The sequence below is a fragment of the Sinocyclocheilus rhinocerous genome, unplaced genomic scaffold (genome assembly GCF_001515625.1).
Source record: "Sinocyclocheilus rhinocerous isolate Xijiao unplaced genomic scaffold, SAMN03320098_v1.1 scaffold771, whole genome shotgun sequence".
In the NCBI taxonomy this organism is placed as follows: domain Eukaryota; kingdom Metazoa; phylum Chordata; class Actinopteri; order Cypriniformes; family Cyprinidae; genus Sinocyclocheilus; species Sinocyclocheilus rhinocerous.
Genome location: NW_015640450.1, coordinates 664,202 through 678,712, shown reverse-complemented (window position 1 = coordinate 678,712; position 14,511 = coordinate 664,202). Strand labels below are relative to the sequence as shown.

Here is a 14,511-nt window from a genome sequence, read left to right as displayed (position 1 = left end):
AAGTGAACACTCGATGGTGATTGGCTAATTTTTTTTTACCAACGGTGGCACGGGAGCTCACCTCTCCCCCGGCCTCCCCCTACCCTTCTATATCATTCATCGCCGTTCTAATCTAATGCGCTGCTGCACTGTAATGCACACACTTAGACTTCAGACAGTAGCGCGTACATCACGCGCACAGAGTCATTCAGCACGGAAATGTATTGTCAACACTGTTCTGTGATTTCTCAATAAAATAGCTTAGAAACTGAAAAGTTCAAGCATATATTTCTTAATAACTAAATTCCACAGCTTCACTACTAGTAGAGAGACGCTGCCAGGTAGAATTAATTTACACACGCAATCGCTAACTGTCTTGACGAGTATCCAAGTAAACACAGTCGGTTACGTCTTAACAGTTAAGAAAATATTAATATGTGTCAGATATAACGGATCCATGCATTTCTTATATTACACTAATATTGTTAATAAAACAACAAAGGTAAAAACAGAAAAGCACTCTGCTCTTAACTAAGTAACTTATGTAACTTTATGTTTATTTCGTAATACAGTTTTCATAAGCACTGTAAAATACTGTTTATTTAGGAAATTTGTATCTTTGTATCTAATGGTCTCTCTGAGGGCTAAGCCCCCCTGAGGATGAAACCCTAGAACCGCCCCTACATTTAAAATGAAGACACCATTTTATTTATCTCTTTTGAGATAACATATAGTCTCTATTCCGTTTTATTTTGTGTTGTTTTGCCAAAACAACACTCAATGTTGAAAGGGATAGTAGAGACAAGCACATTTCCAAAACAGAAAAAATATTTATTAATTATTTAATGATACAATTGTTGTTAGGTCTTAAGTAAACACATTTATAGTTACAAACTTAAAACAACAACAACAACAATATAGCTTAATAAAATAGCATAATAATAATTATAATTATAATAATCATATAAAATAGCCTAATAATAATAATAATAACAATAAGCAATGAACCACATGGGCAAGATTACACAATTCTAATTAAATCGTTGTCCATTCTCCGAACCAACTACAATTGAGAGACTGTTATTCATGTCTTAACTTTCAGAAGAGTGTATCAGTGCAGTGCCATATTTAACATAGCCTAACATTGAAATGGCTGAGACAGACATGAGAAAGAGGTTCAACAGACTTTATCATTCATCTTGTCCACCGATACTTCAAGAACTGGACAACATGTTATATAAAAAGAATGCCTATTAGGACACGACTCATTCATGTGAATTGAATGGCAGCCTATGGTGACATTTAACTAGTGAAAATACAATTACAGATAACAAGAATGATAGTTTTTACTAGTTTAAATTTAATTCCTGATATCAATAATTAGCATTTTAACTAGTGAAAATTGAATTGTTGATATCAAGAATGAACATATTTACTAGTGAAAACTGAATTGTTGATATCAAAAATTCTAATTGTTACTAGTAGAAAATAAATGATTGATATCAAGAATAATATTTTTTACTAGTAGAAATTTAATTGCTGATATCAAGAATTCAATTCCTGCGAGTGATGATGTCATTGTTGGTATCAAGAATTAACATTGTTACTAGTGGAAATGTAATTGCTGATATCAAAAATAGCAATTGTTACTAGTAGAAATCTAATTCCTGATACCAAGAATTAATATTTTAACTAGTGAAAATTGAATTGTTGATATCAAGAAGTACCTTTTTCTCTGCTCACTTCTCGCGCTGCCGCTGACTGACATATGAATCGCGCACATAAAGGCGCTTCCACCAGCGCGTGATCCCGATACATGCACATACTGTATACACAGAATTACAGTATTTAAAGGTCCCATATTGTCAAAACTGAAATTTCCTGTCTTTTTTCACGATAACTGAGGTCTAGGGGCTATTTATCTACCATATAAGTTTCAAAACAGTCAGTCCACAGTCAAATGCACACAGCCTGCTTAAAGTTCTAGCTATTTTTCACGAACCGTTGTGACTTCCGTAAAAAGTTGACGTCAGAACTACACAGTCACCGCCTTCAGTCACCACCCCGAGCACCGCCCACCGTCCCACTCTCCTTTTGCCAAACCCCCAGACAACATCGCGTCCATGCTATTGCTGAGCAACGACAACACGGAAACATGTGGAAAAGGTTAACTTTAACCACGAAACCAGATCGGCCGACCTGTAACGTTACACTCTCACTCAAAGGATGGACGATCTGACAGGATTGTTACTATGAGGTGATCACATCTAACGTGTATAGTAAAGACAAACTCACCGTGTCTATCTAGTCATGATGAAGATGTATATACATTTCAATTTCAGCAGGCAACTATTTTTACAGCTACATTATTGTTCCAGCCACAATTAATCACAACAATGTATATACAATTACAAATGATTATATATAAATTGTCAGTTTGTTGTTTTATATACACATGCACAGACATTATTTCATACACGACATAGTCGTGAGATGCAAGAAACATAGACATATGGCAAGAAATCTGTAGACGCGCCCATAACAACAAAAGACAATACTTTATTGAACCTTTTCTGATAAGAAGTGTGTGCTGCAAACGCGAGCATTTTTGACGATCGTTTCTGTCCAGTCTGCTCGTTTTATCGCGTTTAACCACAGCTGTCGTTGGTTTTTTGTCTGGCAGTGGCAGCAGATATGCGATCAAATTTCTAATTTGAGGCTGTATTACGTGGATTCTGGCACCCAACATCACAACAAGATGATATTTTAAGCTCCTTATGTAGCCGAATCTGCGCTGGTTTGAATGGGCCGCCTCCAGTTTCCCCTTTGTTTTGCTGCCTCCAGCTAGTGCTGTGACGTCGGCTGACCCTAGTTAGCTGTGGTTGGCCTGGCCGTGCGTCACTCAGAACACAACAGGCCAATCAGAAGAGAGGCTCATGAATATTAATTAGACAGACCAAAATCGACCCGTTCTCAGCAGAGCTCCTGAGAGAGGAGCTGTAAAAATATATTGAGATGGTTTTTGGTACTTATACCGCAAATATATATTCTTAAGGACATCAAAACCTAAAATAAAACTCCAGAAAAGTGTACAATATGGACCTTTAAGGTTTTGTTTTTTACTTACAATATCTAGCTAGCAGATTGATCTTCTGGAATGGATTAATTTGACCAATGCATTATAATATTATGAATCTTAGACAATCTGTTTATTGTTTCATTTAAGTAGCAGTGAAATATGTCACAAAGACAGAGAATGTAGAATACATCAGTATCGTAAGTAGGCTGTGCTCTCTATTTTTCTCCTCTGTCTATTCACTTTAAAACATTCATATTACTATAGCTGATTTTTCAATAGACAAGCTGCCATTTTCATAATTTTATGAAATACCAGTCTAAGTCGTAATTTGGGAAACCACATCCATCTAACCGTTAAAAAAATGTTATTTCTTCAAGCCGGGTCATTCCAAGCCCCTCCCACTAGAGGTTGCACTGCTCGTCCTCGCCAACAGAGGCCCCTGCATTCCAGAAATAATCCAGCTGCAGGACTGGCAGGACCAGCATGACCATTATATTATGGTGATGGAGCGTCCCTCCCCCTGCGAGGACCTGTTTGCTTTTGCAGAACGCCATGGAGGCAGCATTGATGAAGCCTTAGCTCGTGTCATCATGCGGCAGGCAACACAGGCTGCCTACATGTGCTGCCGTCGTGGCGTTCTACACAGCGATATTAAACTTGAAAATCTGCTCATTAATAAGGAGACCCATGAAGTCAAGCTAATTGACTTTGGGTGTGGCGACCTCCTTAAGAAATCGGCCTACAAGATATTCACTGGTGTGTATTATCCCTCAGGCCATAACATTGGAACCATTGTTGTGAATCATATAGCACCAAATGCTAATGGATGCCTGGAAAAAATGCTGTGGTATTGCAAACTTACAGATGTATCTCTTTCCTTCAGGCACTGATCAGTACTGCCCCCCGGAGTATAAGGAGAAGGGCGAGTACAATGGGAAGCCAGCAACAGTCTGGTCTCTTGGTGTTCTCTTGTTCGCATTGGTGTGTGGGGATTATCTAGGGTGACCATACGTGCCATTTTCCCAGGACGCGTCCTGGCCAGGATTTCTATATTGCCTACAATATCTAGGTTTTGGCTTTGTTTGCATGTGCAGACCGATCGGTGTATGACATCAAAGTACCATACAGACGGTTATGCTTTCGAAACGCTCTCGAGGTACTTTGATGTCAAACACTGATCGGTCTGAGCCGCACTGCTTTTAAGTCGAACACACCTAATATGTACGCGTAATTGCATCGCTTTGACCGTAGATCCCACCTTCTCACACGCCATGATTGGTCCATTATGTACAATGCTTGCATGTTATTGGTCAAACTACTTTTCGATCATTACCTTCAGCAAGCATGAAAACAGGAAAACAAAGCCAAAACAAATCCTGGCCAGGACGCGTCCTGGGAAAATGGCACGTATGGTCACCCTAGATTATCCCAACACTGATGACTTAAACAAGATCAATGCAAACAATTTCTCCAAAGCTGGCTTGTCAGAAGGTGAGCTTTTCATGACAATTAAGAAAGCAATTTGTATAAAGATGCTTTAGAACAGGGCTGCCCAAACTCGGTCCTGGAGGGCCAGTGTCCTGAAGAGTTTAGCTCCAACCCCAATTAAACACACCTGAACCAGCTAATCAAGCTCTTACTAGGCATACTAGAAACTTAAAGGCAGGTGTGTTGAGGCAAGTTGGAGCTAAACTCGGCAGGACACCGGCCCTCCAGGACCGAGTTTGGGCAGCCCTGCTTTAGAATAACATGATCAGAGATAGAAAGTGTGAAGTTCAAAGTAATAATCAGACATTTCTTACATCATTCGACATAGAATGCTGCCAGTTGATTAGTTCTTGTCTTAGATTATCCCAACACTGATGACTTAAACAAGATCAATGCAAACAATTTCTCCAAAGCTGGCTTGTCAGAAGGTGAGCTTTTCATGACAATTAAGAAAGCAATTTGTATAAAGATGCTTTAGAACAGGGCTGCCCAAACTCGGTCCTGGAGGGCCAGTGTCCTGAAGAGTTTAGCTCCAACCCCAATTAAACACACCTGAACCAGCTAATCAAGCTCTTACTAGGCATACTAGAAACTTAAAGGCAGGTGTGTTGAGGCAAGTTGGAGCTAAACTCGGCAGGACACCGGCCCTCCAGGACCGAGTTTGGGCAGCCCTGCTTTAGAATAACATGATCAGAGATAGAAAGTGTGAAGTTCAAAGTAATAATCAGACATTTCTTACATCATTCGACATAGAATGCTGCCAGTTGATTAGTTCTTGTCTCCAGCAAGAGCCAGAGTAGCGGCTTCGATTAAGTGAGATTATTTTTCATGACTGGTTTGAGGTACTACTCCTTACTTGTTTTGTGAAGAGTTTGAAGGTCTATTTTTGGGTTTCTTATAACCATAAGGCTATATAGACATTAGCTCAGGAAAAAAATGTCTGAATTACTTCTGAAAATCTGATTACTTTTGATTTTGTTTTAGGTCACAGTCGTGGAGAACCCGAAAACAATGTAAAGAAAAGGACAGAAACCCTTGGAGTGGCTCTGCAGTCATGGCCCTGGCCCCAGAGATCCCTATCATGTCCCCAAAGGTTCTTGTCAAATCATCAAGCAAGGCGACTTCACCCTAGAGCTCCCTGTCCTAGCCCCCAACATGTTCCTGTCAATGTTGTGTCAGAGGTTGAGCCTCGTCAGAGCTAGTACCTGTCTCCAACTTCCACGTCCCAAGATGTTCAATCTGTTTGGCCCTAGTCATAGCTGTTCCCAAGGCAGTCCTGGTACTAGGGAATACAGTTTCCCCAAAGATTCCTGGCCCAGAGCCATTGCCAGAGATCACACCAGTTCCAAAGTCTCCTGTCTTTGGCGACCCTGTACCACAGCTCCCTATCTTGGGCTTCCTGGAACCCAGGGGTTTGTGTCATTCTGTGTGTCAGATTTGTAGTCTTTAGTGACATCATTAAAATTTATGTGAAAGTAAATGTCTTAGCTCCCTTCTATGGCTACCATAGAGGGAAATGTTATGGCCCCAGTCAACATCAGAACCTAAAGCCGGCTCCTTGTCTTGGTGTGCCTATGTCTTTGTCCCTAAGGTTTCCTGGAGCCAATCAATATTTCCTGTTACAGCTATCTCAGATGTTCATGGAATGGCAAGGGTTGCCACTGTCATGGACAGCTTGGTCCCCAAGGTCCTGAACATGCTACTCTGATCTCAGAGCTGTCCTTTCACACCTGCCCTTGTTTATGTAATCACCCTAGTCAAATCAGTGTCCATTATTGGCTTAGTTCTAGAGCTCAGTTTTAGACTGCCCAATTTTCCGAGCTCCCCATCCAGCAATGTTCCTGTCACTAGGTTCCTTTTATGGACCTTGCCAAAGCCATGCCCATGGTCTCCTCGGTCCCAGAGCTCCCTATTTCTAGTTGCCTCAGGCCGCTCTAGTCCAAGTGTTTCCTTCCACTCAAATGTTAGTGTCAGGACTGCCTCAGATGTTCCTGTCTCTGCCTCTTGAGGTATTTAACTAGAATGGCATGAGGCCATCCCAGTTCCAGATATCCCTGTCTGAGGCCACCACAGTCACAGAGCTCCCTCCACACTGCCATAGGTCACTGTCACTGCCTATAGGTTCCTGTCATGGACCCATCCAGAGCCCAAAGCCTTCCCTGTCCTGTCCTGTCACTGCCATCTTTATAGCCAACACTCAAAGATACCCTGTCTTCAGATGCCCTGGTCCTGCCTCGATCTTCATTCAAAATAAACAATAAAGAACATAATATGCATCAATTAAACTGGCCTTGTTCATAGTGACAATAATATTATAATCTGCTGAAGGTAAGTATTGGTTTATAGAGGTAAGTACTAGTTTACAAGGTTTTTTTTTTTTTTTTTTTTTTATGACTGTATACTGACATCACAGTGTAACATTATTCCAAAGCCGCTCCCACTCTGGATATGCATTTTTGGTAAAACAAGACACATTAACAGTTTCAACATTATTTGTTCTTCCGACATTCCTCTTTGGAGGTTTTGAATAATTGAGAATTGGTCAAATCAAATTTAGTAATCTCCGAGTAATGAGACTGCCACTTTTAATGATGTTGAATGAATGAATGAATGAATGAATGAATGAATGAGGCATTTATATATAAATTCATATATATTGATCAATGGCATTTAATATTTTATTATCATGTGTATCTTCTTGTTTGTAGTCTTTAGTAACATCTAGTGGACAAAGGACAGAATTACAAATCTGTAAACCTTTTAGGTTTTTGACAAATAACATAGAATTGTTTTCCTCCAGCATCTAGGTTTTATGTTAAAATGTATGTTAAAATATATTTATTAGAAATGTATTCTTTATATTCATGTTTTTGTCAAAAACATAAACAGACCAGTTTCATAAAAATCTATTTTATGTATTTTTAAGTAAATTGATAGATCAGGATATATTAGGTGCTCCTTATTTTTTGCCATTTTTAACATTTACCTTTTTTCTGTTTACCTAGCTATATTGTTTGACAAATCATTTATAATGTGTGTGTGTGTGTGTGTGTCTGTGTACTGTCATTAGTACACTTGAACACTTATCAGTTAAACCATTTCAACAGGCATTCCTTCTAAAAGCGGTTTTATTGGTTGTCATTGAACTGTCTGACACTTAAAGGGTCCTCAGACAACATTTAACATAACATATCAGCAGTAAAAATAATCTGTGAAATAAAATGTGTTTCATAATCCATAATATAAATTATTGCCACAATTGAAACAGATGCAATGCAGTCTGAGTACTATACATATGTTAACCATAGTTACCATCCACAAATAAGTTCAAGCTAGAGTTCAGTACATACAAGTTAAGTGCTGAGGTATAAGATTCATCCATTTTGAAGAAACACTCAGTTAAAGTAGTCAATTAAAAGACCTTGACATGATACTTATATAAACAGGGAACAGATACATTAAAGTTCACAGTCTTGTTAAAACTCAATAATTTTTCACTTGAAAAGTTAGGGATAAAACTAAAAGATTAATCAGTCCGTCAAAAGCACCAATAATAAAAGAGCTATTCCCCTTATATGCTGTAAAAAATCAGCTTCTATCTGTTGGACGAGATTTGTAGTTTGTGTGCTAAGTACCAGTTTTCAAGATTACCAAGTAATCTTGAAAAAAGAAGACATTTACTGTCGTTTTATTAAGAACTGGTGGCAGCATGCTGTTTCGGTTTAGCTGACAAATGTGAAAAAAAGATTTACAAAAAGGTGTATACTTAGCTATGTTCAGTTATGTTCTTGTAATACTGTGCGTTTTAAGACACGTATTAACTTCCAGGAAAGCTTGGCTCTCCTAGTTAATTATGATGGTGTTCCTTTTGACTGGCCACAGGAGGCGCTCTTTCCTGATTATGTTCACCTGAGTACTGCGCTGCGCCAAACCCTTTGTTTCTTCCAAAGAGATCATTGTGACACCTTTTTTCAGTATACTGAGCTGGATAGAGTGCATTTTGTGTAAGTGAATCTTAACACACCCCTTACAAAAAAAATCCTGTAGGATTTTGGTTCTATGTGCTGGCACAGCGCAGGGATTGAGACACATTCACAAGAGAAATTTGAGTTGCTTCCCAGATAGCACACGTACGTCTGCAAGATGTCTGTTAAAGATCGCTTAATCTGGAAAGCATTTGCTGTGTACAAACATCTGATAGACGTCTCTAAGATGTCAATTTTTTTACATACATTCTAAATCATAAACAACTTAAAGACATTTTCTAAACGCCTGTTTGACATCTGATAGGAAACGTCCTATAGACGTATTGCAGATGAGCAAACACTCTAAAAAATACGTCTTGCAGATGTAAGTGCAGACGTGTCTCCGTGATATACGTGTGCTATCAGGGTTATGTGTTTGTACATGGTTTCTTCTTGACTTTTCTGGCATACAGGAAGTACATGGTGTGTCCCGTGAAAATGAACAGGATGGAGATGATGACAAGGATGCCGAAGTGTTGTGGCTGGGGTGCAGAGATGACCATGATGAAGTGCAGCAAGTCCATCAGGTAGTTCATGGAGCTCTGGACTCCATTCACCACCCCACGCTCTGATTCACATATGGTCTCCTGCAAGAGCTGAGTCACTGTCAGGTCAAAGGACCAGAGACCTGGAAAATAACAACACCTTATATAATATTTTGGGTAACACATCATGGTGATATCACGTGTAATATAATCAATTAGCATACCATTCTTACTAAATTAAGACGTTGAGTCAGACCACATGACATTTTAGAACCAGAAATCATCTTTCCTTGCCATAAAAAGTTCAAACTATTTAATACTTTAAGAGACTCTCTATGATAACATTTCCTTTTTCATAAGGAAAAAAAAAGTCAGAATTGCAAGATATAAACTCAGAATAAAAAAATGTAAAAGCTAATTGCGACTTTTTATCTCACAATTCTGATTTTTTATATTTGTGGTATATTATGAAGTTTATATTTCACAATTTTGACTTTTCTTCTCAGCATTGCTTGTTTATATCTCACAATTACAAAAAGATTAGCACAAGACTTTTTTCTCAAAGTATCTTGCGAGTATCTCACAACTCTCATAACATTTCTCAGAATTGTGAGGAAAAAAGTCAGAATTTTGAGACATATACACTTCCATAAATGGGACTGTTTTGCAGACCATTTTCCCCCAAAATATTAATAAGCAGTGGAACAGTTTTGTTGAAATATTTTTCCTAAGAAATAATAAGACTATCAAACTATTTAATATATTTTTTAAAGAATTAATTATTTTAATGAAAAATATAATATTTTTTATTACAGAAATTAAAAACATGCACAACATGTAATAAATTATTTTATGTACACTATCTAAGGGCACATTAAATGTATCAAATGTAACAGTAAGGATATGTTACAAAGATCTCTATTTGTAATCTATTTTTATTTCTATTATATGTATTCTGTTCACCAAAGAATGCTAAAAAATTTATCATGGTTTCCACATAAAATATTAAGCAGCATATCTGTTTCCAACATTGATAATAAGAAATGTTTCTTGAGCAGCAAATCAGCATATTAGAATGATTCCTGAAGGATCATGTGACACTAAAGACTGGAGTAATGATGCTGAAAATTCAGCTTTGCATCACAGGAATAAATTACATTTTTAAAATAATAATAATAAATTATAATAATTTCACTACAGTATATTCCTGTTTTTACTGCTTTTTGATCAAATAAATCCAGTGATAAATTTGATAAATTAGTGAAACTTCTTTCAAAATTGTTACTGACCCTAAACATTTGAACGGTAGTGTATGAATTTGTATTTATTATTATTATATATAAAAAAAAAAATAGGACAAAGCAGGCATCTACTCACCAACTCGAGCTGTAATAACTCCAAGGAACAGCAGGATGATGGAGATGTAAGATTCGGGTTCTGTCCCTGCTGGCACGTTCTCAAACAGCACAATGTTATTGGTCCAGTGAATGGAGGAACGGTCTGGCAGCAAAGGCTGGTTGATGCTTCCACGCAGTGGGTATCCGTGCCTCTGGTGACCTCCGGTCATCCCACCCACATCTGACGCATTCTTGATATTTAGCACACTGAGGTCCAATGGGCTACCGGGGGCAAACACGGAGCACAAACAAAGCAACAGGCAAACTAGGTGCAGACAGCTGGAAATGACTCCAGTATTGACCAGGCCACATGTTTTCCGCAGCTTTGTGAAAAGCACAGTACCCAAAAGCCCTGCCACAGCTGACATGCCCATCAGTATGCTGAGCAATGAGCCGCTAATGCCCTGGGTGTAGGCGTAGCTGGTGGTGATGCAGTCAAAGCCCAGCACTGTGGTGTAAAGGAAGGCCAGGCCCAGGCCGGCTAGGAAAACAGGCTGTCTGTAATACGCCCTCCATCCTTCCCGGCAGGTGCTGAGGAGCCCACGCAGCCGATGAAGGCACACTGGTGTTCGGCTTATTTCTTGTAAATGCATGCTGGTGTTTTCCTCGGAGATGGCAGCAGCTGGACATGCTGAGGTCCTGCCTGAACAAACGAAGATGGACTGGATATTTGGATTGTCATTCTATCTATTGTTATATTGTTTTTGTCTTTCTGTTTGTACATCTATCCATTCATAATTCTATTTATCTTTCTTTTGTTCCATCTACTGTATCTATCTATCTATCTATCTATCTATCTATCTATCAATCTATCATTCTATCTATCGTTCTATCTATCATTCTATCTATTGTTCTATTGTTTTATCTATCGTTCTGTCTATTGTGTCCTATCGTTTGTTCTTTATATCTATTCTTTCTATCTTTGTCTTTTCTTTCTATCTTTCTGTTGTTCTATAGTTTGCCCTCTATCTATCTATCTATCTATCTATCTATCTATCTATCTATTTGTAATTCTATCTATTGTTTTGTTGTTTTTCTGTCCATAAGGCCTATAAACCTTCAAATTTTAGGTTTTTAAAGAAAAAATTCAGTTCTGAATAGGGAATATTTTTACAAATGAATCGCTAACTGAAAACTTCTGTAATGTGCTATATCCAGACCATCAGGTGTCAGTATAAGGCGATATCTGCAATATCGACTAAAAATATATACCAAACTACTGAATGCAACTTTAAACATATATTATATATCAAACATGGGTCTAAACATTATACATCTGGTTATTTCAAAAATGTAGGTTTTACCTTGTGAGCGTTTTCTTTCTCTTTTCTTCTCTAAATAGCTTTGATGTTCCATAGCTGGTGGTTTGATGGACAGTGCTGGTACGATCCGGTAGACTCTGGAGAGGAAGATGAACTCTACAATGAGGGACACCAGATTACATCCTAAAATGAAGCCACAGCCAACCACATTAGAGGACAGGGTCATTACCTGACCCACTGCCAGTGGAGCCAGGATGTTGGTCACCTGATCGATCCGCCTCATTGTAGCATTCATTCCTGTATCAGGAGGTAATCAAAACTCTAAATGTTTTTGAAGAATATTTTTGTATGCACTGCAGTTGTAGGCTTATTAGAGTATTGCACTGTTAGTTTAGCAACATGCTAACATCAAACTCTACTGAAATCAATGGAATTTTTTTTTCTTCTGTGTTTTTTTTGTGCACCATGTGGAATTGCTGCCTATGTAGAGTTTCTAAATCGGTCACCTATGAGGTTCCATGATGGTTAGAAAGCAGCTGCCTGTGTAAGCATTAGCCAAGGCCATGAATTACTTGGTTTTGAAACAGAGATAAGAAGTTACAGTGTATTTGCAAGCAATATATCTAATGCATTAGACTGATAACACCTATATATGATTTTCAATTAGCATTAGCACAGATTAGCGCATATTAGCATTATGCTAATGGAAATAAAGGTCATACCTGCGAGATGACCACGGTTGTAGCCTGTGATCACCACTATCCAGTCCCTCTGGATGGCAATGGTGAGAGCTGTGCTGGCGAGGTTCGCCACATTTGCCAGGACGATCACCACCGTATAACAAACCACCTTGTGTGAGTTGTGTGATGCAACCAGTTACTATCTATGCTTTGCCATTACAGCAGAAATGCTTATGTTCAGCAATGACTAGCCAGAGACAGAAGACACACAGTGCTACTCTGAACACATGATTGCATTCTGAATGAGCATAATAATAACACATTTTAAGGGTACAAACAATGTAAGAGGGACTTACAGTTAGCCACCCATCCCAGATTTCCTCAATCCGCTTTTTGTATGAGAATACCAACATGAGCACGATGCTGCAGACAGTCACTGAGATATTCTGAATAAATAGGGATGCGTGGGCCACTGTTGAGATGGATAGAGAGGGAATTATGATACTTAAAATAAACGAAAAAATACTATCACTTGAAAAAAAAATGCTTCTGTCGTTTCTCCTCAAAATCAAAAGATTTTTTTTTTATTTTTTTTTATAGCCTTAGGACCTTTATTATTATTATTATTATTATAGTTGTTGTCATTGTTATTATTATTATAATTTGTCAATTTTTTCATGACAATTCTCGTTAATGTGATCAGATTGGATGTTTTAATCTTGACATTAAGGATTTAATATATTAAGAAAAAAAATATATTTTTTTTTATTAAACATCTGCATAAATCAAAGACAGCGCAACAATCAATACCATGATATATAAATAGCTAACATTTTTTTACTATTTAAATGATAATAATTAAAATGGTGAAATATTCAATATTTTAAATAATAATTACAGTAAGGAGAATATGGGAGGTGCAAATTAATGATATATAATGCAAATAATAATAATAACATTGCAAAAAAAAAAACACGACATATCTTTTTTTTTTACCATAAATGCACCACATAATGCATCTTTCACCTTTGTTTCTTGGGTTGCGGTCAACCCAGTCTCCAATCAAAGCCCCTAATAAGAGCACCGATCCGGCCACCACCAGTCCAAAGATGCCAGTTAACAGCAGGTTATGCCCATACAGCTCAATCAGGAAGACAGAGATGGCGAAATGCCACATGCGATCACCCTGGCACGCGAAAAGAGACGATCGGCTCAAGATATCATACTTCACATACCAAAATTCACATCTTTTGTGTGGTACTCAAAGTATTATGAAAAAACCTGTGTGCCAGAGCTCATGCCCTGCTTACTGAGTGCCAGCATGGCAGATACGAAAGCGGCTCCTTACCCACATAGATAACGCTCCGCTCACATAGATGAGGAACTCGGGGCCCTTGAGGTAGATGAGGGCTGACCCTATGAGATAAAGAGTCTCGAAAGATTTATTTCTTGAATGTGCATTTGTTTTAGAATAATCGACTGTTTAAATTCAGACAGCAAGAACAAGCAGGCTTTGCAGATTCTAAGCATCTTCTAAAATAGCAGATGAATGTTTCTCTATTTTAATCACTCTAAGCCATACCTTAAAATTGAAAAGGATTGTTCACCCAAAAATGTAATTTACTCTCTAAACCCATGTTTTGTTTTGTTTTCCCCATGGAGCACTAAAGTAAAAATTATGAAGGTTTGTGCTGGTCGCTCCATGCAGTTATGATGAAGGGGGACTGAGGATTTTAGTTTAGTCTCATAAACTGTAAACTCAAGATCCGGATCTATCATTCTATTTTGTGAACCAGTTGTGAACGAAGTCTGAAAAACTAAACTCTAATGATGCATTAGTGAATCAGACATTCCTACTGTTCTCATGAACTGACAAGAACTTGAAAAGCTTGGTTGATTCACAATAATTACTTAAATTTTAATCCGTTTGTAACACAAAACAATAATACATAACTCTGGAATTACTTGGGTGTCATGGAAAAGCATGACGTTCCTCTAGTGTTCCACGAAAGAAATTCAAGCGCTTTGGAATGACTTAGAATGTTCACTAAATATTGACTCAGTTTTCAAATTTGTGTAAACTGTTCCTTGCATATTCTGTCAAGCAAGTTGGCTA

General features: G+C 38.0%; 2 protein-coding genes across 2 annotated transcripts; one reads left to right on the top strand and one right to left on the bottom strand.

Moving 5' to 3' along the window:
- Positions 1-3,555: 3,555 nt before the first annotated feature.
- LOC107752854 (serine/threonine-protein kinase pim-2-like) lies at positions 3,556-6,815 on the top strand. The gene is made up of 5 exons (XM_016568919.1): positions 3,556-3,814; positions 3,942-4,046; positions 4,478-4,549; positions 5,300-5,388; positions 5,531-6,815. Exons 1-4 carry the CDS (start codon positions 3,556-3,558, stop codon positions 5,344-5,346), a joined length of 483 nt encoding a protein of 160 aa, XP_016424405.1. The 3' UTR covers positions 5,347-5,388; positions 5,531-6,815.
- A 2,124-nt stretch (positions 6,816-8,939) lies between these two features.
- Positions 8,940-13,878, bottom strand: LOC107752844 (solute carrier family 40 member 1-like; the record flags this gene model as incomplete). Its single annotated transcript, XM_016568914.1, has 7 exons — positions 8,940-9,199; positions 10,434-11,084; positions 11,758-12,012; positions 12,438-12,564; positions 12,752-12,867; positions 13,422-13,581; positions 13,744-13,878. Coding segments are annotated over 7 exons (1,704 nt in total), but the record flags the coding sequence as incomplete, so codon positions are not given.
- Positions 13,879-14,511: the final 633 nt, after the last annotated feature.

Bases quoted from the DNA above. Each gene is read 5' to 3' on its own strand.
- LOC107752854 (XM_016568919.1), top strand. From the start codon at position 3,556: ATGGTGATGGAGCGTCCCTCCCCCTGCGAGGACCTGTTTGCTTTTGCA. The intron at 4,047-4,477 runs GGGATTATCTAG...GTATGGTCACCC, and splicing joins CTTGTTCGCATTGGTGTGTG to TAGATTATCCCAACACTGAT. The intron at 4,550-5,299 runs GTGAGCTTTTCA...CATTCGACATAG, and splicing joins CAAAGCTGGCTTGTCAGAAG to AATGCTGCCAGTTGATTAGT.